The sequence below is a fragment of the Notothenia coriiceps genome, unplaced genomic scaffold, assembly GCF_000735185.1.
Source record: "Notothenia coriiceps isolate Sejong01 unplaced genomic scaffold, NC01 NC01_scaffold00031495, whole genome shotgun sequence".
Lineage (NCBI taxonomy): Eukaryota > Metazoa > Chordata > Actinopteri > Perciformes > Nototheniidae > Notothenia > Notothenia coriiceps.
Genome location: NW_011364196.1, coordinates 21925 through 45414, shown reverse-complemented (window position 1 = coordinate 45414; position 23490 = coordinate 21925). Strand labels below are relative to the sequence as shown.

The 23490-nt window shown below is 38.7% G+C and overlaps 4 protein-coding genes across 7 annotated transcripts in view; 3 read left to right on the top strand and 1 right to left on the bottom strand.

Annotated features, from left to right (window-relative positions):
* Positions 1-5896: 5896 nt before the first annotated feature.
* katnbl1 (katanin p80 subunit B-like 1) lies at positions 5897-10970 on the top strand. Of its 2 annotated transcripts, XM_010788001.1 has the most exons (10): positions 5897-6054; positions 6578-6701; positions 6844-6881; positions 7089-7371; positions 7472-7587; positions 7674-7724; positions 8034-8123; positions 8248-8346; positions 9693-9786; positions 10370-10970. In XM_010788001.1, exons 2-10 carry the CDS (start codon positions 6693-6695, stop codon positions 10400-10402), a joined length of 813 nt encoding a protein of 270 aa, XP_010786303.1. In that variant the 5' UTR covers positions 5897-6054; positions 6578-6692; the 3' UTR covers positions 10403-10970. The 2 variants fall into 2 exon arrangements, with proteins under 2 accessions (XP_010786303.1, XP_010786304.1); XM_010788002.1 differs by lacking the exon at positions 6844-6881 and having other exon boundaries at positions 5899-6054.
* A 1186-nt stretch (positions 10971-12156) lies between these two features.
* emc7b (ER membrane protein complex subunit 7b) lies at positions 12157-15867 on the top strand. Its single transcript, XM_010788000.1, has 5 exons — positions 12157-12519; positions 13611-13730; positions 13843-13981; positions 14447-14527; positions 14990-15867. The coding sequence occupies exons 1-5, from the start codon at positions 12281-12283 to the stop codon at positions 15137-15139; spliced, it is 729 nt and encodes a 242-aa protein (XP_010786302.1). The 5' UTR covers positions 12157-12280; the 3' UTR covers positions 15140-15867.
* A 689-nt stretch (positions 15868-16556) lies between these two features.
* LOC104960050 (muscarinic acetylcholine receptor M5) overlaps positions 16557-23490 on the bottom strand; it is a 17774-nt gene continuing 10840 nt past the window's right edge. The window contains exon 2 of the mRNA XM_010787999.1: positions 16557-19283. Within this exon, the coding sequence (XP_010786301.1) occupies positions 17673-19211 (1539 nt within the window). The 5' untranslated portion in view covers positions 19212-19283 and the 3' untranslated portion in view covers positions 16557-17672. The remainder of the gene's footprint in view (positions 19284-23490) is intronic.
* LOC104960049 (cell death regulator Aven-like) overlaps positions 20080-23490 on the top strand; it is a 7867-nt gene continuing 4456 nt past the window's right edge. For all 3 annotated transcript variants that reach the window (XM_010787997.1, XM_010787995.1, XM_010787998.1), the window contains exon 1: positions 20080-20320. In XM_010787997.1, the coding sequence (XP_010786299.1) occupies positions 20132-20320 (189 nt within the window). In that variant the 5' untranslated portion in view covers positions 20080-20131. The remainder of the gene's footprint in view (positions 20321-23490) is intronic.

Below are 23490 nucleotides of genomic sequence, written 5' to 3'. Positions count from 1 at the left end.
TAAGCTATGATAGACACAAATCATACCTTCAGCATCTGTTTGCTGTAAAGGGCCACCTACATGGAGATCTGTATGTCCCGACTCTGCCTCTTAGCCAAACGTACCTCCCCAGCAGACTACAGGCTCAAATAAATCAGTACTTCAGCCTAAAATTGCTAACAAACTTAGAAGCAAACAGATCTAGGCGGGCTGGATAACAAGTCACTCTCACAGCATGAAATAAACATAGGACCTGTATTCTGTGGTCTTGTTATGGATGGTTTCTCTTGAGTGGTTGTGGTTGGTAGAAACCTTCCCTAGACTACTGACTGTGGTGGTGATAGAAGGTGTAAAACTGTTAAATAACCAGACAATGCTTTTCTTTATTACTCGCATTCAAAATCGATTTGAAAGATATGCCGATTTGAGAACATTACAGTGTGCCAACTTCTTTTTCCCAAACAAAATCTCTCTTTTGCTGCAAGGACACCGAACTGTGCACGAAAAATGAAGCAATGCCCAAAAAGGGAGTGCTGCTGCTTGAGATTTGTGAGATAAAATCTGAATTTAAACAACTCCCCGAAGTCCTTGATTATGTGACAAAGCTCGGAAACTTTCCTCCAGTCAGCCATACAGCTGATGCATGTTAGACATCATTACTGACATTAAACTAGATCAGCGTGTCTCCTCAGTGGAAGGTATGTGTGCTGTCGTGTGAGAGAGGTACAACAAACATTAAAGGAAGTGGACGACACGCCAGGGATATTCTCCCCAAGACTTATGGAAAACACTTGCTTGGTTTAAGAAATCCCGGGCATCTGTCCCTGATCGAAAGGAATGTCCAAATCGCTGCCACCTCTCCCTTCCTGACTCCTTCTGCGGTTTGTGGACGAAGACCCCCGAATCTTCAGAGGGCCGCTCTGAGAACAGAGGTGCTGTGTGTGAAACACCTCTCAAAACAGTCTTACATAATGTCAACACAATTACCCACATTAAGCTCTGGGGTCTACAAGTAATGCAAGGGCAACATGCCAGAGCGTTTTCACTCACTGATCTGAGGCTTTTATGAGAGGGAAGGAGCTCGGGGGACAGGAAAAGACAGATTAGGGAGCAAAGTTGATTGGTCTTCAGCACCGTGTCCGCTCCCTCTCTTGATAAAAGTAAGCAGCAGATTAGTTTGGTTGTTTGTTGTTGGTCCCAAGGCGAAGGAGCTCTGAGCTTCAACTTGTTAATAGCTTCCACTGTTTCACACTTTGTGAAGGGCTTTATGTTGACTTTAGAAGATGGATCTGGTTTCATATAGGCAGGACTTTACTCTGTAGGAAACTAAAAGTAGTGGGTTAGGAGCCTCAATGATTGGTGGTTATTTTTTATTAAAGCAAACAGCAGCGTTTGATAACTTATACCTTAAGAGCGAGGCCCTATTGTGCTTTTGTGGTTTTCTCTTTCCTGCAGTGTGTCATATAGGTTGTTGTGCATGTAAATGTTCTGCAAAGGTTTCAATCCCACATTTCCCTCTAGAGGGAGTTTCTTTCATGAACCTGAACATAAGCATATAGGGCCCCTTTAAATCAATAAACAAGAACGGAGAATAGTTTTAAGCAGAATTAAACATTGGTTACCCAATTATTCAAATTACAACTATGGGAAGACAGTTGTGTATTCAATTTGTTGTGTTTATTTAGTTTGTCAAATTATATCAGCTCATTTGGAGAGCTGAGTACCTTAATGCTAATTTAAAAAGCTAATTACCCAGTGGCTAATTTAGCAAATCATTTTGGTTAATTTCCACTCTGGCTGGCACTTAAGCATTATTGAAATGAAATGTCCATTAGGTCTGATTAATGCTAACATTTTCACACTTCTATGATGATTGTACCTGGTTATTTAACATGTTGTATGCTAAAGGCGTTCATGCCAGACACCCATTTCATCAATTAGCTTGTTAAAAAAATAATAAAGTGGCATAAACAACATTTCATTCATGTTTCACTTAAAACTAAACGGTTTTCTGCAACAAGTCATGCTGCTTCTTAGCAATAAGCACATCCTGCTAAGAGAGACTTAACGTTTTATAAATATAAAGAGAATTCCATCTTACATTTCTAACAAGCACTGTTTTCATCTGCAGGAAACCTTGTCATATTAATCCTTCCTCGCTTATTTAAATCTTCTAAGACTCTTACCGACTTTGTGGGTGGTAGCTTTTGTCCGAGAACATCTGATTTAGCGGTCCATGTTTATCTCTAACTTGTTTTAAAAAAAAACATGTTTGAAGTCCCAGTGGACGGAAACGAGCACAGTGTGTGAGCTTACTGGACAAATGGATTTTGGCTTCAGTTTAAAGAAGTGTTTTTTTACATCTTGGATGCATAAATAATCAATTTCTAATGGCCCATAAAGTGTGTCTGACTGTTTTTGAATGTGCATATTAAAATGTACTTTTTATGGATTTTAGACCCTTTTTTTTCTGGTACATCATATTTTTCTTCTCTCAAAAACAGAAGGCATGCTCTGCTAAATTGTTCAGGGTTCAATTTCAATTGCATTACTTAGTTACTGTAATGAAATCTGCCTTAATTTTAAGCTAAAACGTCTGTATAGTAATTTGTTTCAAAGCAAAAATTAATCCCTCTGCAATGACTAACATGTGCATAGGAGTACTGTGCAAGGGGTGGACACAATATCATGAACACCTGTGCATCAAATTCCTCGTAAGTGTAAACCTACCTGGTAATAAACCTGCTTCTGATTCAGATTCTGATCTTATGCAACAGTCCTAAATTCCTGAAGGTGGAGATGGGATATTTTAATGTTTATGGCTTGCGAGAGTTAACACCATTGTACAACACAAGAAAAAATAAAGCAATATGGGTTACATTCAAGGAATAAAATAGTCGGGGCTTAGTTTTTATTTCAAACACCCTTATCACAAACTAAGTTGTATATATTTAGTTAAAGTTTCCAGGTTGCAAGTCGACCTCCATGCACAGCTGTAGAATATGAGTCTTGCTGATCCTTAATTGACCTTTACTTCTGCCGGTAACCGTGTGTTTATAACAAAAAAATGCAATTTGTGATGCCACGTCAGATGTTAACAATGTCCCTCCAGACTGATCTTGTCCTTGGACTGCCACTGACAAAGTTTAACCAGCAATTTAAAAAATCTAATTATTCTTCCATCAAACAACAGGAGCATTTGGTTTGGATGATCTTCATACACCAAAAGCACGATTATTTGAATTTCTCCTTCATTGGTTTATTTTTACTTGTAACTCCAAGAATTGGTATGTTTGGGTTGGTACCGGTTGGTACTTAAACCAAAACAGCCACCAGACATTTTCTTTTCTGTGGCTGTCTGAGGACAGAGACAGCCATGATTTTGAACAAAAAGTAATTGCAAGTAACCGAATTAAAGAATTAGGTGTTGGATCACTACGAGTTATTTTTCTAGGTTTTGGCCTAGATTCTACAAGTAAAAAAATAGATTTTGGGTGTTTTGCTTGAAAGGCTTAACGAATGGGATGAAGGGAATCACTCAGAATTGGTTTGTAATTGTTGGCCTTTACGCTGCCCGCTAAGTGTCTCAGTCTATTCAAAACATGCCAGGAAATGTCTCGTTTGTATCAAATGCAAAAAAAACACTAACTCAGCCGGATGGAATCAAAGATATTGTGAAAAGTAACTTCAAAGAAAAAGTGCTAAAGCAAGGGTGAACAGCCATCCGAGGCTATAGACAACATGCAATATATACTGTTGTGTCTGAGTCGGCAGATTAGCCTCATTTACTCCATTATTTTGAGAGTATGGCACCATAATCTCCTTAGAGCTTGGTATCAATCTCTCTATCTTACTCTTGAAAAAACAGATAAGCTTATATCCCAAAATGTCAATACTAATCAAGCATGTAACCTTTTGATAGGTTCTGAATGAGATATTGTTTGTATAAAGAGAGGGGGGAAACCACAGAGGTCCGAATAATAATTATTCCTACCACATCTGAACATGTTATGGTTCTTTATTGGGTACTTTCTTATTTGTATTGATTGAAGACTCAGACTGGCTCTAAAATCTTCATCAAAATAATAACAAATATGTTGTACTGTATTTCTGTGCTGTTTTATGCGTGTGCTTCTTCAGCACACAAATTGTTAGCAGATTTGCACAAGCAATAGTCTTATATAAATCCATTTCTGAAGGAGAGCGTGTGCCGGGCAGGTGTGTATTGTAAGGAATCATCAAGCTGTAAATAGACCTGCCTTACATTTTCCAAAACTAAATATTGCCTACAGCAGACTGAACAGTGCTCAGATAAATTCACAAGCTGTAAACCGCCAATATTTATCTACAAATCAAACTCCGCTCAAGGCCCTGCTGGGAAGAGGATGTGAAGACCCAGAAAAGCAAAAAGAGTTTTGAATTAGACCACATCGGTTGGAGGCGCTGAAAACATGATGTTGCTTTGCCTCCATATTTGACTTGTGTTTTCTTTTTAAGGAACATTGCTTGGGGTGCTGTATCGTGACCAAAGGGATCTGATCATTATTTTGTGAGACTCAGAAAATATGAATTATGTGTACGGAAAATCTTTATAAACAGCACAAATGAAATGCATTGTTTGTCACAATAAACCAAGAAAAGCATGTTTACAGCTCAAAAAGCAGGTAGACTCAGGTCAACTTAATGCAATATATATTTGTTTATAACTCTCTAAACATGTTTATTTTTGTTCTACTGCCTGTCAAAGCACCTGCCAATTATTTAGGAGTGTTATAAGACACGCACAGTTTTTCACGATTGTTTCAGAAGTAAGCATTTCTGGGTTTAAAAGGAAAAAGAAGGGAAAAATATAGTCAAGATTGGTAACTGCTTTATAGGTTCCTATATATCTATTGTATTCATATCAGGACCAGAATGTGGTTTATTACCAAGTAGGTTTACAAATATGAGGAATTTGCTTTGGACACAGATTGAAAACAAATTCAGAAAATAATACTATTATAAACAAATATTTCAAAGACTATTTAAAAATATATATTATTACACTTCTGGTTAGACGCTCAAAAGCATTGTTGTTGTGCCTGTACTCCAAGTTTATCTTATTGTAATGAAAATAAAATTGAATCGACTCTAATGAAGAAGAAAAAACACTCAAAGTAATTAACGATTTAATTGTAGCTGCTTTAAAGTCAATGTTGGATTAACGGCCAATTAATCCTATTAACAGAATTAAAGAGATTAGGAGATATCCACAGACCGAAGAAGCCACACGACTTGATCACATCATTGTTTTAGAGTTTTTTCTTCTTACTTTGTAACGTCTTTAACTGGAATGCACCATGTACACCAAGTCCTCGTATGTGTAAACCTACTTGGCAATAAACCTGTTTCTATTTTTTTGTCTCTTCATGCTTCACGTGGTGGCATGCTCAGAGGTGGAAAGTATATTAAATCATAAACTGTAATGTGCTGTTAATTTATAGGTAATTCTACTTCACTTATGCTACTATAATCCTTTATAAAGTAACATGTAATATTAGAAGACAAGATGAGACTTTTTTGAACACGAGTAGGCCAATATATTTCACTAAAATAAGAATAGGGGAAAAATGGAAAACTATTCATGAGCAAATATTGCAGGCTTCAAGGATGGTGATTAATAGCAGCAGTTAACAGCTCACACCAGGTTGATGAAACAATCATTGTATTATTAATGTATCTATTGCTGTCCTGCTTCTTCAAAAACTGAATTTTAATAAGGGTTATCTTATCTTAATAAGAAAAACATAGCATGCATTCCTGCTGCAATACACTCTTCATGGCACTGGATGGCACCACTGCACATTAGGATTTAGAAATGTGTTTCGTAATGTCCAGCAGTCGTCGCTAAATCTGCAGTTTTTCTTTTCCAAAAACCAATCCCACAATCCCCACACATCGGCGGTGTATCTTTTGAATGGTTCAAGTCTGAAACGGTCTGCACACACAGAGGAGTTGCTCTTGAGTTTAACCCGTTTTTCACGTTTTGGATTTACACACCTGAGGAGACCTCAAGCGTCTTCACAAAATGAATCGGTTGGTATCTAACTTCGCTGTTTAAATTGTGAAAACAAAGTAGTATTGCTGAAGCCATATGTTCCCTGACTTTGACGGCTAACTAGCCAGCTAGCTTGCATTAGCGGCCCGGCTAGTTACTTTGAACGTCTCCGTGTATCCTTGATAGCAGAGCTATAAGCTAACTACTGTAGTTTAAAGCTAACACGCTAAGCTAACTTTGAGCTAATGGACGTAACAATACGCTCTCCTCCAACCGTCGGATGTCCAATTTGTCGCAAAACATAAAACCTACTACCTAAATTAACATGTTGTGACATTAGTTTTAGCTCACCTAGCTAACTTGTATCGCATCAGCCAACGCCTTTGTAACTCAAATATAGCGTTTTTGTTTAGTTTATCCCATTTGAATGTTTGCTTTTAGTCTTTTTGAACCTCTTTACTACATGCTCGATCACATGTTGTTGGAGGGGGAGCTAACCTGTTCAGTTATTAGGCCTCGGAAAGTAACTGCAACTTTTTCCTCTCATTGTTTGTCTAACAGTGTCTCTTGTTGTGGAAGCTGGTAAGCATCTCTGGTATCAAGAAGTCTTAAAAGGTCAATAAATCAACCTTATGGCTTTCTGCGATCCTGCCTGCATTCTCCTGCTGAAAAGAACATGAAGCAGGTAGGGACATGTGAAAGAGCAATATGTCTTATTGTGTAAACAATTGTGTTCCTCATATCCTGGTGACTGTGAAGTAGAGTTCAGTGGTGTTGTAGAAGTAGAGATTGTAGTGGTGGCTTCATCCCCTATCCTTTCGTTTTAGGTGGATAATATAAATAAGGAAGATTTAGATAAAGAAAGGTGAGTCTCTGATCCACATCTGTTGGATTCATCTAACTGTGATCAATCACTCACTCTGTGTCCCACAGATCTACCCTCTCAGTCACTGGATCATTAAAGCACCTTTTCATAAACATTATCACCTTGTCTGTGGCTTTTACATTTCATGGTTTTATCCATCTATGACAGCTTAGCAACAGGTTCACGTTGACTGTCTTTTTTTGGCAGATTTCAAGTCAATTACAGAGTACAGAGCACAGGAAAAGCGAAAAGACTGTCATCTTGCAAGAGGAAGGGTTGTCCATTGGTGGAGGTGGGCTTAAAGCTGCACCGCAGAACCTCAGATGTAGGCTGTGCCAGTAACCCCGGCATGGCCAACAAAGAAAATGAGCTGACGTGCTCCGATGATGTGCGGGGCATGCTCTTCAACGACATCTGCGGGCTCCCTGTGAACTCCGCAGAGGCCTCCAAGATGGCAGGGGCCAGCTCCAAGTACAGCAATTTAACAGAGGTGAGATCTTAAATCTATCACTGATAATTGTTTTTGCTTATCTCTCTTGGGGTTGATACTAACTGAATGCCCTTTGTGCATTGTTTTTCTTTACATTCAGATATCAAAGGACCACGAAGCGATGACTCGAGTCCTTTTTGGAAGGAGCCTCCGACTAAAAGTAGCTCAAACGTTATGGTGTAGAAACGCCAGTGAATTAGTGGCCTACCTAATAAGGTAAAAACACAAGTGACAGCTGGCTTTTGTGTTAAATCCTGAATCAAATAACATCTTTAATATTTAATCATTTGTGGTTTTTACAGAATTGAAGACACAGGGGTGCTGCTTGACTGTTTACCTGTCTTAACAAACAAGTGAGTCTCATCTGAATTTTACCATTTTATGCCTTTTACTGATTCAGCTTCCCTTATCTAATGCACACTGCACAATACAGAACATCTGTGTTAAACAAGATCATGTAGCATAATTGGAACTGCAACAAATGTCCATCTGTTGTCTTTTCTCGTCTAAATTGACAATGATATTGATTATAACAAGCTGAAATGTAATTAGACTAAAGTCAACGTTTAAGATTGTTTAGTTTTGTCCCTCTGTCGGCTCACCTTTTTGAAAATCAGCTCACTAACTGTCTTTCTCTCTTGTGTTTTCTTGTTTCCCGTCAGTCTTCAAACTGAAGCACCATGTTTGTCACTTGGCTGCTGTGTTGACCTCATGCCCCTAGTGAAAGTGATTCTTGCCAGTAAATATGAAGAGTAAGTGTCCCCCGTGACTTAAAACCTGTTTATTATGACCTGGAAACATTTGCTAGATAACTTTTAAAATTGTAATTTGACAAACTTGTCGGCTTTAATTGTATTTGTTTTGTTTTATTAACAGAAACATAATGGTGGGTTTACACTGGGTTCAATCCGTCATCAGGAAATGGTGGCCAGAACTCAAGAATGAGAAGAGACTGCGGGACAGTTCAGAAGACAGGTGGGCTATGCATGCTTAAATACAACCAAGACACCACAGATACTTTCAATCTCAAGCCTAACATTTCTCCTTTTTGATACTATCCAAATGTTTTATTATGATTAAATGCTGCAAACTAGCACAGTGGAAACTGAGCACAAGAAACGTACATGAACAAGTCAGCTGTCTTCATAAAATGAACAACTTTCTTCAGTGTTTCTTCGAAAAGACAAATGGCAATAACCTCCACATAGGATACTATATTTATTTTTAAGAAGCAGACTCGATATATCTTCCATAACATAATACTTTGTGTTATTTATTGTTATTTTGCCATTCACTAATCCTGTTACTTCTTAATATTGCATTGGGGTCATGGTGAATATGCGTGTTGGGTTTTGTTATTGAAACAAATGACTTTGTCAAAATAGAGTTAACAATAGGCCTCGGGCACATTGCTGTGTCATTTTCAATAGGGAAATTTCAAAATGGCACCAAAGATTCCGTTGACCACATTTGTACCAGTGTATTCACATCCTCCATTATTTGCCTACTCATTTAAACAACATGCAGAAAAAAGGTGTTTTCTCAGGGTTCAGTTGGTTATGAACCTCACTAAACCTCGCCAAACTGAAATACTGATCATGGTATGAAAATGGGCACAAACACTTTTAGTTATACAGTAGAAATTAATGAACTCAAGCATGTGTCTCAAATGTATTTTTCTGGTATGACCTGAAGCTTTTATGCTGCTGAGTTAAACGTGAGCTTGTGTCCAGAGGTCTTGTAGCAGAGCGTGTGTGTCTGTGTTTCTACGGTCACTGACTGATTTGCACTCTCCACATATTGCATTTCAATCAGGAGAGACTGTTTTGATGTAATAATATGTATTTAATGCGCAGATACACAAATGAATGTGACAGTAGTCTTTTAGGTCAATTAGGCCCCATTGTGCAGGAAGTATCATTCGGGAGGGTAGAACCGATCCGATGAAACCCCCCTGGGGTCTAGACACTGGTGGTGGTGAATGGATAGTTGGGGTCGGTCTGAAGGGGAGTGGCTTAGCTTGACCCTGGATTCAGAGGGACGGGAGGTGAAAAGGGGTGGACGAGGGTTGCGTTGAGTCACCTGAAATGACAGCTGTCAGAGGGGAGAGCAGATTTAAAAGGGTTTGATGGCACGCTATGATAGGCTCTTGGGAATAGAGCGAAGTGATTGGCTAAGCTGAAGAGCGACGCCCCCGGTCACTTATTGAGAGGAGAGAGAGAGTAGAAACATGGAGATAGAAATACATGAATGAGTAAAGACGGTCTTCCTGGTTGAACTTGCGCTGAGCTTCATTTGTCATGTGTGTATATTGATTGCAGGAATATTGAAGTCATGAAGCAGCGGCTGAAAGACTTGTGGAAGGAAGGAGCCCGGTCATGTTTGGTTCCAGGATCTACTGGAGAACTGGCAAAGGTGAGGACATTCATATATTACTTATCAGGGATTTTCAGAATAAGGAAGTTCCTGTTAATGATTTTCCTGGACTGGATAAGTTCAATTACATTTAACCATCCCTCAAAACATGTATTCTTTAAATGTTCATTGTCAAGCTTTGCCTGGGTTGTCTGCTTGTTCTACTTTCATGCTCAACATGTTTTGAGTTGAACATTGTGTCACAAAGACGCATTCGAGTGCTTCTTCTGTATTTTCCACCCTTTGTTGATTTTGGGTGGACACTCCCATTCTAAAAAGAAACACCTCCAGGTCCTCTATAGGCTTACTGTTTGCTTATGGTTAATAGCATAAGCACATATAATATGAGTTGAGTTTGCATTGTGGTTAATTTGTTTCTATATTCACATCCTACCATTTAATAAAAGGATTTAAAAAAACGTACAGGTTATACAAGTCAAGAATTGGTCGCAGAAAGCCACACCCCCTTTTTAATAGTCGGTTTTTGGTGTAGATAGTATGTAAATCATATCTTATTTGAATGTGTGCACTGTTAAACTCTCTGTAAAGACAACTAATGTGTTATCTCGTGTTCTTCTCGTAGGCCATCCAGTCTTATCTATCGCAGCTGCCCTGACAGCTGTTCTCGTGGCATTCTGAGGATGTGACCACTACTGCCGGATCATGTCTGTGTTTTGAAAACTTATAGTGATGCCAGAGAAATGGATGGGCTTTTTCTGCCACTCACACCCAAACGTCTTTTACTGGGAATTAACTTGACAATTCAGGCAACTCCCTCGGCTAGAGGTGGAGACTCTGAAGAAGGGCTGAGAGCCTTTCTGCAAAACACACACGGCAAACGACTGCTTCACATTGAAGTGGACCTTCCTGTGAAGGGGCATATTTAGTGGACCTCCATGAGACTGGGTGTAACGTCGCTCTATGAAGTGCCTAGCTCGTCGTCTCTCACTACACCACTCTTAGCCATTGAATGCAAATGCACTTGTGGATGTAATGAATGCTCCTGTTTTAATGTTTTTTCGCGCCTTGGTTCCTCTGAATCAGGAACTTGAATCGGCAACAGTCTTAAGTTATTAGAGCTCCTCCTGATTTCAATTTGCCTCTTCATGACATTCGACTGTATGATGCATGATGTAAACACAAGTGATTCTTTTAATCTTTTAAATAAATTTGATAAAAATCAATCATGTATTCTTTTAGATTCTTTTTAAGGTGATCTGTGTGTGTTTATATATTTAAAAGGTACATTAACAATGGCTCAAACAGATTCGTTTTTTAATCAGGACATCCTTTGGCAAATGAAGCCGTCACTGTGTAAGTAAACAATCGTAAACGTTTGGCATAGCTCTTCCCTTGTGATCTTGCTTAATTTGCTTAATAAGTCCTCCACAGTGGCCAAACTAGTTTTTCAGCTTTTCCTGTTTGTAGTTGGTACACTTCTTTTTGTTACAACTTTATCAATCATAAGTTCAGATTTTCTGTTCATCATAAGTGTTAAGCTGTTAATGGATGCACAATCATGAAACTAGTATTAAAAGTTCCCATCAGCAAAACCACGTGGGTTTGCTATCCTGGCTCCAAAATGGTGGAATGAGCTCCCCATTGACATCAGGACAGCAGAAAGCCTACACATCTTCCGGCGCAGACTGAAAACTCATCTCTTTCGACTCCACTTTGAGCAATAAAATGAATAACAAAGCACTTGTATACTAATAAAGGACTGGCTTATCTATAGCTAGTTGAGTAGCACTTGAAATGTTTTAGCTCTATGAAACCCAATGTAAAATATGATTCCGTTTTCTTCAAGTTTGTATCTTCTTGGCCAAATGCACTTATTGTAAGTCGCTTTGGATAAAAGCGTCAGCTAAATGTAAAAGAAAAAATATATTAGGTTTAATTAAAGAAAACCAACATATGACTATTTAGCTGTATATGTGTACGATTAGATCATCATCCTTAACTCAATATTTGGTAAATATGTTATTGTGTTTGATTTATTTTCAAACCCCATATATTGTTTTAATATTAAGAGTTGGATATTCATTTGGTTGCATATTTGTTTGTATTAATATCTACCAAAATCTTCCGTGTCAGTTTTTTGGTTCATTTTCTATAAAGACAAACAAATCTTAATGTAAAAATGAAACACATAATGTTAAGTATGGTTTACACATGTATTGTCATTTGCTTTATCATTTCATATAGCAATGAAATTATATTTATTTGCAACTAAGGAGTTATACAGCTGTACTGTATTCGTTTAAAAAACAACATTTATTAATCTAAAATCATTTTTATTCTGCAAAACAATTGCTTATTACACAGTGAACGTCAACAGAGTGTGAACGTCGGTTTGGTCAATAAAGTTGTATTTCAAGTGACGTCATCTTCCGCAGAGAGACAGCTGATGAGCCTGGGTCTCTCGCTCCTTCTGTCAAACTGCTCCTGAATTCATCCAGTTAGACCACATTTTAATTTGATAAAGACAGTCGACATGTTGCACAGAGACAGAATACCGCTGCTATGGGTTTTCCTCCAGGCTGTGCTCGTCGTGGCGTTGGGTTTCTCTGACATGGAAACGGGGCCTGGTGGTGCAGGTGTTTCGGTCCAACAGCCCAATGGAGATCGATTCAAAATCGAGGGAAGAGCGGTGGTTCCCGGGGTGAAAACACAAGATTGGGTCTCTTCGGCCAGGATATTCGTGGAAGGTGAAGAGTTCGTGGGGTTTGTGAGGTAAGAAACAGCTTTTAATTCACTAACCCCTAGCTAGCCTATTAGCGAGGCTAAGGTATCATTAGCCTCGAAGCTAGTCGGATAACCGCACGGGAGTTGCTGTCGGCAGATGGCAACTTCTCACCGTGCTAACTAACAGCTTAATATTTGTGAAGGTAACTTTTGCCAACATGGACAACAACACGGTTATTTCATTTTTACCTACCTGTCACTGAACTTAGTTGTTTATTGCACTTTGAGCTCAGCCAGGCCTCATTGTCGCTGTAACCATAACAAATCTTAGCTGCACGAGACACGTCTGTTGATGCAACACTGATGTTATGAAGGTAATATTCAGATGTGGAAAGTTACTAGGTACATATACTCGTGTACTTTACTTGAGTCATTGTATTTTATTCTACATAATGCCTCTAACAAGTGACATAATGTAATCTAATGTGCTCCACTACATTTTAGGGACAAACACTTTTAACTCCAATTCATTTATTCAACACCCTTCGTTACTATACATAATATATGATAATATGCAGTACTGTACTGCTAATATACCTAGTATTTTACAAAGTAAATCATTAGTGAATTGGACCCACATTGAACAACTACAACGTTGAAATGCTCTTACGTGAATTTGTAATACAAACAGGATTCCACGCTGTGTGAATACCCCACACAGTACAATCCATGCATTCACAACTTGCAATAAAGTATGTAAGAATCACCAGCAAAAGTGTGTAGGAAAAGTACTCAATTAGCTGGGGAAATGTTCCTTGTCAGTATTGTATGTGATGTTTCTTCATTAATATGACCGCTGCAATAATGTGTATCTTGCATTTTACTGCAGTAGATGTTGTGCACATTTTTACTTTATTTTATGGGGTTGTTTAATCTACAGCAATGCATTTTATATAAGATCATCGTGTGTGTAACTCTCCATGTGTTCAGAAATCATTCCTTTTTTGTGTGCGTTGTGCCGATGCATTTTCCAGATGATTCAAGAGCTTTTTAAAGGGTATTTATTTTAAGAAGTATGAGCTTGTTATGAACTAAATGTATTACATGTGTATCTTGACTAAATCCAATTTTTGTTACAGAACTGATGGCAGTTTTGCTGTGAATGACGTCCCCTCCGGATCCTATGTTGTGGAAGTTATCACCCCTAACTATAGATTTGAGCCAGTGCGTGTTGACATCACATCAAAAGGCAAAATGAGGTAAGACTTCCCTACAGTGAGAAACCCAAATGAGTTTCATGTTGGCCTGATTATTCGGCTTACTGAATAGAGGAAGCTCTAACCACTGAATTAACCATGAGTCATTTGACAGGGCGCGTCTTGTGAACTACATCAAGACCTCAGAAGTAATCCGCCAGCCATACCCTCTTCAAATCAGAGCAAATGGCCCTCAGACCTATTTCATGAAGAGAGAAACCTGGGGATGGACCGACTTCCTCATGAACCCAATGGTAAGGACATTGCTTTTGTTTCTCTGAATATGTATGATCGATACCCTCAGGAGAGATTTCCAATATGCCATATTTGTTTAGATTGAGATTAGTGAACATTTAGATACATTCAGGAAAGCCTGAAGAACACTTTTAATTGTTTACTGTTATGCATATCATTACCTCACCTTAATAGAACCAAACCTTCGCCTGATTACCAAACAGCAACCATTACAAATGCATTAACCAGAAGAAAGATTAACTGTCTAATTCAGTGGAAAAACCAAACTGTGTGTTCCTTAAATCTTCTTATTAGGCATCTTAATTTGTGATTTCATTGAGTGTAGGTTGCTCGTGTTTTGACTTCAGTTATCAGCATCATTTTACAGTTCATACCATTCTATACATATTGGATAAAAGTGTCAAAGATAGTTCCTGTGCTTCTGGCTCTCTTGTTTTAATGAATTGTTTCTGGTGCTCCTGCAGGTTATGATGATGGTTCTGCCGCTGCTGATCATCGTTCTACTGCCCAAGGTGGTCAACACCAATGACCCAGAGATGAGAAAGGTAACGAATCCTTAACAGTCTGAAGAGTTGTATCAGAAATATTGGTTTTCTTTTTTTATTACTGCCGAATTTTATTCCATATTTTATTCCATTCTATTTCTATGTAAATACTGCTATATTTTGTATTATTTTTCAATGTTATTATATTTTTCTTAAAATAGTTCTTTATCTGTGTTTTACTTTTATGTATGCACCATGACATCAAGTCAAACTCCGCGTACGTGTCAACCTACCTGGCAATAAACCTGATTCTGATTTCTCTCAAGTTTATAGGATTCAGGTTTATTATAATGTATTAATTTTTACTAGTGTAATTTCCTGAAACAAATAGTCAGTTTCCTTCCACGTTTGCATATCACTTTGTGGGTGGGATTATTTTTAATGAGTAAGGCTTTCCGGAGTCTGTCCCCAGCCTTCAGTTCATCGTCTACATCTGTGTTCATTTCTCTGCTGTCTTTACAGGAAATGGAGCAGTCCATGAACATGCTGAACCCCAACCCCGAGCTGCCAGACGTCTCCGAGCTCATGACCAAGCTGTTCTCCGGCGGCTCCAAGCCCTCCAGTAAGGCTGTAACCAGCAAAGGCACCAGGCCGGCTGTGAAGAGGAGGTAGTACAACAAGTCCTCCTCACTCTGCTTAAAGAAAGAACGAGTTATGCCGTGGAAGCAAGATTTTTAAGTGTCATTTTTCATTTTTTTTCTCCCTCCGGGTCAATTGTACAGTTTCTCTATTATTAGATGTTTTAAGCACATCTTGATTTCTAATATGCTATTGGAGACTGAGAAAAAAATATGATCTTTTTCATACTGCACTGATAGAAATGTCTTGAAACCCTGCAAAGCTGTTTTCCTTCATTTGCTCTACTTTCTACATGTGGCTCTGCTACTCACCCATCTTTTCTGTGCTAACCCTTTGGTGTGCTTTTTTTCTCCACTGCTGCTAATTCTACTACCTGAAAGAAATCATATATACAGAGATGTTCATGTTTTTTTTTTTTTTCCAGTGATACGACTGAATGAATATTACGTGAATTTTAAGACTAATAAATCCTTATTTAAAAAAAAAAGCCTAGATAAATAAATTTGCAATGTGATAACATCATAACAACTGTGTTTTTATTTCACACCATCTTTGTTTGAGAGGGAACACATGGCCTTCTTATTTTTTTTTAATTTATGTGTGGCATAATGTATGGTCAGTATTTCCATACTGTACATTACCACTGCTAATGGTTTATTAATTGGAATGTAATGATTGCCAGTTCTCAGGATGAAAGAGCTGTGTTTGCTATTAAAAAAATCGCTATTGTAACTTAACTTTTATTAAAGTGGAAAACCTGGTACTGTGCATTTGTCCTTATTCTACATTAGGTAAAGTCCTTTTGTGCATTGAACCTGTTCAAATAAAGAAACCTAACAATTCCCATTGCATGGCCAAAACCAACAATGCTAATCCATCTGATACATGAAGACATTTAAAAAATAAAATAAAAAGCTCATGTATATGGTTAAGGATTTATTAAAACAGGTTGAGACTGTAGTTTTTAGCAAATGCTACTCAAACAGGAGAAAATATTATATTTATATGAGACTATTTCCAACTGTTTTGATGCACTTACTGTACTTACAGCAGCATAATGGTTTTTTTATGGGATTTACTTCAAACCAGTTATGGTCATTGTAATAAAAACATGTAACCCAGTGAAAAAGAGTGCTCTATTCTTGTGATTTTGTGAGTGTTTGGACAATGGATGTTTATGTTACAGAGGAATACACTATATTAAGTATTGGCTACACAGGTTGTTATTAAAAATCAATGTTATTGTTGGTTTTGGTCTTTTACCAGTTATGAGGCCAAAACGAAAATGATATAAAATTACCAACCAAAGGTACTATCAATATTACTGTGTCTTTCTAGCTGTAACATTCATCCATGCTATCAACTATTGGAGCGGGTAATGATTGGCAATCTTTTTATTAAAAAAGAAATACAAGTACAAAGCAAGATTCAACACTTGATGTAAAAGGTTCATGCTGACAAAAGTGTGATTTTCTGCCTTCGATTTGTTTTTTTACTGTTCATATCAGAACACACAGACTCACTTTCACAATACTGCACACAGACAATGAGCACAAATCCAATCAAAAAGCTCTTTTGCTTCTCGGCAGAACAAAAGGCACAGAGTTCAGGGAGATAACTTTTGACAGATGCAATCATTTACAACAGCATCAGTCATCGTTTAGAGAGACATGGTGGTCGGCTTAATTCGGTTCAAATACCTTGTGTTGAAGTTTTTACAGTAATCTGAATAGTGAGAGAAAGAAGAGGTGTGATCCATAAACAATCTCTTACGTAAATGCGCAGACATGTACAGATTAGCCCTTAAACACAAGATCAAATATCGATTTGCCAAGATAGGAAAACAAAAACACAACACTGATACAATACATTAAGCAATTTATACATTTGGGTGTAAAACAGAATCAGTGAACTATTATTTATGAATTACTTTGAAATGTGTACGCCTACAGTATGTCCTATATACAGTGCAAGTGGGTGAACGAATAGAGAAGGATAACATGAGGTTTAAAGGACCAGTTCAGAGTTTTTACTCTAATGCTCATGCAGTATACGTTAAAAGTATGTTTTTACAAAGTCCTGTTATCCTGTCTACATTGGTGTGGAAGTGATTCCTTCAAGCTTCAAAGTGTGACTACAATAGGGATTCATTTCATATTCCTCTATAGAAATGTAATGTTGAATTCCTTGCAATGTTTTTACAAAAAAAAATTGAAAGTGTAAGATAATTAAACAAAAAAATCTAGAAAGAATTTTGTTTAACAACATGTCGGTTCAAGAAAATGAACATTGGAAATTCATGACTTTGGTGAAATTAGTCGTATTCCCCCAGACTATAAAATAGTTTGAGTTCTCATCTTAAAGTAGATTTAAACCTTTGTAAGACTGTATAGCAACCTAATATGGAGCAGCAGTTTGAGTTCTGCATCCGGCTCAGCACATTTTCCACCAACAAGTATACTTAAACACAAAAACCACATGCAGCACTTCATGCTGACGATGACCACTGACTACAGAATACATCGAGAACATCCACACGTCTGCTCTAATATTAGCATGTGCCACATCAAGTCACTTTATTGTTGGCGTTTGCGTTCTGTCCGCACCAGTACAGCTTGTCCTCGCCTCTCCTCCTCCTCCTCCTCCACTGGCAGAGCAGGAGCATGCGGAAGGTCTTCTGGAAAGTCTTGTTGCAGAGGGCGTAGCACATGGGGTTGATGGTGCTGTTGACGTAGCACAGCCAGTAGCCCAGGTGCCACAGCGACATGGGGATGCACTCGGCACAGAAGGTGGAGATGAGCACCATGATGTTGTACGGCGTCCATGTGAGGATGAAGGCCAGGAGGATGGCGCTGAGAGTCTGCGCCGCCTTCTTCTCCTTCACCAGCACCATCCTCTTCCTCTTGGTGATCTGGCTCTTCAGGACGGGGTCCAGGGGTTTGGAGGTGGAGGAGGCCGAAGGGGAGGCGGTTTTGGGAGGCTGCTCTGCTTCAGGCAGGCAGGGTGACGCTGTTTTAGGTTTGCCGTTTTTAGGCTTGGAGCCAGGTTTGAATTTATAAGACAACTTTTTTTTACTGCTCTTCTTTTTAGGAGTGGAGAAGTACAGTTCTTCTGTGTAACCCCCCACCTCCCCGTTCTTATTACTCTGAACACTCTCTTGCTCTTTGAATGATCCCTGTGGGGTATCTATTGAAACAGGCTGCTCTTCTTCATCAGATGAGGAGTAGCTGTTGAAGGAGGTGATCTGATCAGATTTCACCCATGCATCCTCTGATCTAGTTGTCATTTTAGTGACGTTACTTTGGTTAGAGGACGACCATGAGGCCTGACTCCGTTCTCGCCTCTCTCTTGTGAAATGAAAGCAAGAATGAATGATGGTTTTCTGAGGTTTAGTCCCCTCTAGAACATTTTCCTTCGGTAAGCCTTGCAGTTCTGCCAGATCTTTGGTGCGTCTCTGCGTCTCCTTGTAGATCCTGCAGTAAAGGATGGTCATCACGGAGACAGGGATGTAGAAAGCAGCAATGGCCGTACCAAAAGTGATCACAGGCTCTGTTAAAAACTGGATCTGGCACTGGTCAGAAGGCACGTTTCTCTCTCCTACAAAGTACTGCCAGCACAGGATGGGTGGCGCCCAGAGGACAAAAGACACCAGCCATGCGAGGCCGATCATGATGGCGGCTCTCTTTGGAGTCCTTTTAGCTCTGTAAGTCAGCGGCCTGGTGATGGAGAAGTATCTGTCAAAGCTGATGACGAGTAAGTTCATAACCGAAGCATTGCTGGCTACATAATCCACCGCCAGCCAGAGATCACATGCAAGGTTTCCCAAGGACCAGTAACCCATCAGGATGTACGTGGTGTACAAGTTCATGGACAACACTCCTATGATGAGGTCAGCGAAAGCCAAACTCAGCAGGTAGTAGTTGTTGACAGTCTTCAGCTGGCTGTTGACTTTGAAGGACAGCAACACCAGCACGTTACCAACAACCGTTATCAAGCTGACAATGGCTGACACGGTAGCGATCGCTATAACCTCCCACACGTTGTGGGAAGACATCTGGACGTGTGAGGTGTTGGCAAAAGTGTTGTTTGGAGGATTTACATCCATGTTGTTGTCTGTCTGTGTTACTGTTGACAGGTCAGAGGAAGGCCCCAAATGTTGGTTCCATTAAGAGTTATCCTGAAATACAAAGACACACAATAATCAGACACAATTGCACATTGTAATTTTTTTCTAAAATTGTTATTATGTAAAGTTAAACCCCTGTTGATACACCATTTTCAAGGGGTTATAAAACTACACCTATATAGGTCTACACTTTTGTTCTATTAATATTGTGGTTTGTTCTGTATTTATTTAAATATGTTTAAGTTCTCTTTGGGCATTTTTGGAAGCAGCAACATCAAATGTCTTATGTGTATTTTCTTATGTTCTTATGTAACTAGTTATCCAATCTATTTGCTAAAATGCATTATATTTGTGTTTTAAACTTAAAGAGTAAAGTATGTTACTTTAGTAATGTAAACAAATATTGAACAATTGTTTATTCATAAAAAAAAAACATTGAAGCTGTTTTGAAATGTATGTAATTTAATAAACCTCAGATCATATAATTAAATGCATGAGATCTAGTGAAAACAATCTTTTAAAAACCTTTTGTATTCATTTTTGCTCACAAACCATGCAGCAGTTTTTGTTTGACCTTTTTATTTCTGTATTTCAATTTCATTATTTATGTATCTGTTTTGGTGTAATCTACTGTAGGCTATATGGCCTTCATTGCCTGCATTTTGGGCAATTGTGTTTTCCAATTACAATACAATACAAAAATTACATTCAATTCTGGAACTTAAACATGCCTTTTGTGTCTTTCCTTAAAAAACAGATTACTTTTATTGTTTTGGTCAAAATAGGATTTGGAACCATCTAACGCCATTTTGCTGTCGGACACAATTCCATGTAACACTCACTCCGCTCAACTTTGAAGTGTTACACGCTAAAGTGTCCGGCCACGGTTGATAACAGTAATGGAGTTCAGACGAGGCAGAGGAGGCAGCTGGAAAAGAGGCGGACGCGGGGGAACCGACGGAGAGAGTTCAGGCGGTGAGCACCGGGGCAGAGGGAGAGGAGGGCAGACCCGAAGCCGGGGGAAAAGAGACCATTACCGGGGCCGAGGACGCGGGGGAAGCGGCCCGGCGGCGGAGCTCCATCCCCGGGTAAGAAGTTACACAGGCTGCCCCATAGATGTATAATTACCATAATGACCATAATGATTCTGTGATTGGACAAAGCACTTTCTGCACCTCTGCCCTCTGAAATAAGTACGTCTTCGTAAATTATGTGTTGTGTGTATTTTCAATTTAGTGTTTTGTGTGGGTCTATTATGTATTGACAAAACAATTTAAATAAAGTTTTCAAAAAAAAAAGATGTATTATAACAACTGCCCCCGTTACCAGAGATTAATTTCTCTCAGGTCCTGTACTTAAGTCAAAGTAGAAGTAGCAGGGTGTAGGAATACTCTGTTAGAAGTAAAAGTCCTGCAGTCTAAATGTTACTCAAGTAAAAGTAGAAAAGTATTAGCATCAAAATATAGTAGTAAATATAGTACTCATTATGCAGATTTGTCCATTTCAGAATAATATATATGATATGTTTTTTTTATTATAATTATTGATCATTAAAGTGTTATGAAAGCTGGTAAAGGTGCAGCTAGTTTTAATGACTTTCTATACTGCAGGGTAGCTTGTGAATTTACTCCAGGTGGAACTGAAGTCTGATTTAAGAGTTGATTATATTTCACATCATTAATCCAAATCTGTAAATTAACTAAAGGGATTAAATACATGTAGTGGAGTAAAAGTACACGATTTACCTATGAATTGTAGTGGGGCATTGTAGCACAACATTTAAATACTCAAGTACTTAAGTCCCTCAAAATTGAGTACTTGAGTAAATCTACTTAATTACTTTACATTACTGCCCGTTACCCCACCCTGCCTAACTGCTGTGTATCAAATAGTAATTTAGTAGTTGTGTCGCCAAAAAAATGCACACGCTTCTCAGATTGTGATGTAAAACTCATTTGCACGTCCTCTTCAATTCGGCCTGAAGTAGCATTCATTTCAGTGTAGTTGTTATCTCTTTTGCACCAACATAATCTGTAGAGACTGGTACTGAGCATTGTAAACACGAAAGACAAAAGTGATATAAAAAAAACAAGTTTGTCAAACAAGTTATAAATCAGTGTTGTGTTTTTGTTTTCCTATCTTGGTATATCGATATTTTATTTTGTGTTAAGGCCTAATCTGTACATTTACAGCTGCATTGATTTCATAATCTGCAGAGACTGGTATTGAACATTGTAAACACTTTCAAAATAATGTTCATAATGTTTTTTTGCAAAAGTGATGTAACATAAATAAGTTTGACGAACAAAGTGGTTGATTGCTGTACAGTAGAGAAGCAGGTGTGTGTCATCATGATCACATCTTCATTTCCCTCTTTACAAACATGATGAGCTCCTGTCAGCATGTACGGAGGTAGACTTGAGAGAGGAATCATAGTGATGAAGCTCCTCAACAATATCATCATTGTGCCTCGGAGATGAAAGCTCTACGGCCGTTCTGTCAGTAGATGCTCCTGCCATGGTAACTACAGAATGGAAAAACAATAGGGACTCTGTAATTGCAATCATACAAATCTCCTTTAGGTGCATAGCGGCTCCTTGATTGCAATCATGGAAAAGTCTGCTTTGATGGATCCATTGTTACCATGGGGTCTTTGATGATACTGAAAATTGTTCTGTTTTTGTGTTTGAGTTTTTCACCAAGAAAAACTGAACTTTCTGTGGACACATTTCCCTGACAACCTTGGTGAAGGTTCGTGCAGCTATTTGACAAAGCAGAAAGGAATCTATGACGCAGAGACATTTCATTAGTTCCGTTTTTGACCTCTATTATTTTTCATTGAGAACGACGTGCCAGTTTGCCTTGACCCTTTATTTAGACGTAGCTACCAATCATGAATAAGAGCTATGTGGTAATTATCACTTAACAAAACGCTCTTTCAATAATTTCCTTTGTGTGGCGCTGCCATGGCAACATCTTGACTTATAGATAGCTCCAAACAAAAGTGAGACTTTTTGAAGTTTGTAAAAATGAAGGCAGGATTACTTTTTCACACAATCTGACATTTCTTTGTTCAATCTACCCCAGCTGAGTGATATGCAGCTTAGCCTTTTATGAAAGCTTCTGGAAAGGTGGTGTATTGTCTGCTGGCGTCTGGCAGGCGTTACTTCAGCATCTGGACTAAAACCACAAGATTCAGAGACAGTTTCATCCCACAGGCAATAAGACTGTTAAACAACTGAACTGTAGTAACAACATCCATAACATTCATCTGCTACTTAGTAATTATTTATCTAATGTATCATTCCAATAGCTTGCATGTAGACTCTTATTTCACTACTTCACTTTTTTTAAACTATTTTTCTTTTCTATTTACTTTTTACGGCCAGTCCACACAGCAGCGTTAAAACAATCTTGAAAATCTTGGAGGTGGGCGTGTCTGATGGGGATTTTTTGGGACCAACCACCAATCACATGAATATCCCGCCCCCAACATACAAAGCAAAAAACCCCGGGGATTTTATGCGAGCAATACATATATATATATCTATATATATATATATATCTATATATAAACTCCCCAAACAGGCGAAAACCTACCAGTTTCACCCACTGTCTCTGCCACCTCCCTCCATGCCTGGTTCCTCCGGTTTGTATCCCGGTAAATAGTTACTGGTCGTAAAGAACCGGGTGATTTGCTACCGTAATTTCTCGTTTGGAATATGAGGAAATGAACTGCGGTCTGGCTCTCCCAACTTGCACGCGGTTTGATTGGCTAGCGTTTGTACTGTCCGATTTGTATAAGCGGGATTTGATTGGCTGACGCTTCCACCTCAGTTTCAAAAGTTGAACATTGCTCAACTTTTGAATCCTGGAAATCTTCGCTTTGCTTCCCCACAATGCAGTTCGGCGAAAAGCGAGGCAACGTGACGTCCCCCCATTCAAAGTGAATGGGCAGAAGCGTTGGAAGATTTGTTTAACGCTGCTGTGTGGACGGGCTGTTACTGAACCAAGAGGAGCCTGCAACCTTCTCATTAAACTCAGGGAGCCACTTGACTTACATACAAAGTCAACAGGATGTAATGCAGGCTCATGCTAAGTAGTGCTATTGCTATGAATGGCAATGTTTTGTTCCCACAAGTTGGACATGTAACAATTTGAGTGAAACATGTTGGCCTCTCCTGAGCTGTTGGACTGACCTTAATGAATTTACAGAGATGAGAAGAGAAGAAAGAGGGGCTGGAGGGAAGAAAAAACA

Bases quoted from the DNA above. Each gene is read 5' to 3' on its own strand.
- katnbl1 (XM_010788001.1), top strand. The intron at 7,725-8,033 runs GTGAGTCTCATC...GTTTCCCGTCAG, and splicing joins TTACCTGTCTTAACAAACAA to TCTTCAAACTGAAGCACCAT. The intron at 9,787-10,369 runs GTGAGGACATTC...TTCTTCTCGTAG, and splicing joins CTACTGGAGAACTGGCAAAG to GCCATCCAGTCTTATCTATC.
- emc7b (XM_010788000.1), top strand. From the start codon at position 12,281: ATGTTGCACAGAGACAGAATACCGCTGCTATGGGTTTTCCTCCAGGCT. The intron at 13,982-14,446 runs GTAAGGACATTG...GTGCTCCTGCAG, and splicing joins ACTTCCTCATGAACCCAATG to GTTATGATGATGGTTCTGCC. The intron at 14,528-14,989 runs GTAACGAATCCT...CTGTCTTTACAG, and splicing joins ATGACCCAGAGATGAGAAAG to GAAATGGAGCAGTCCATGAA.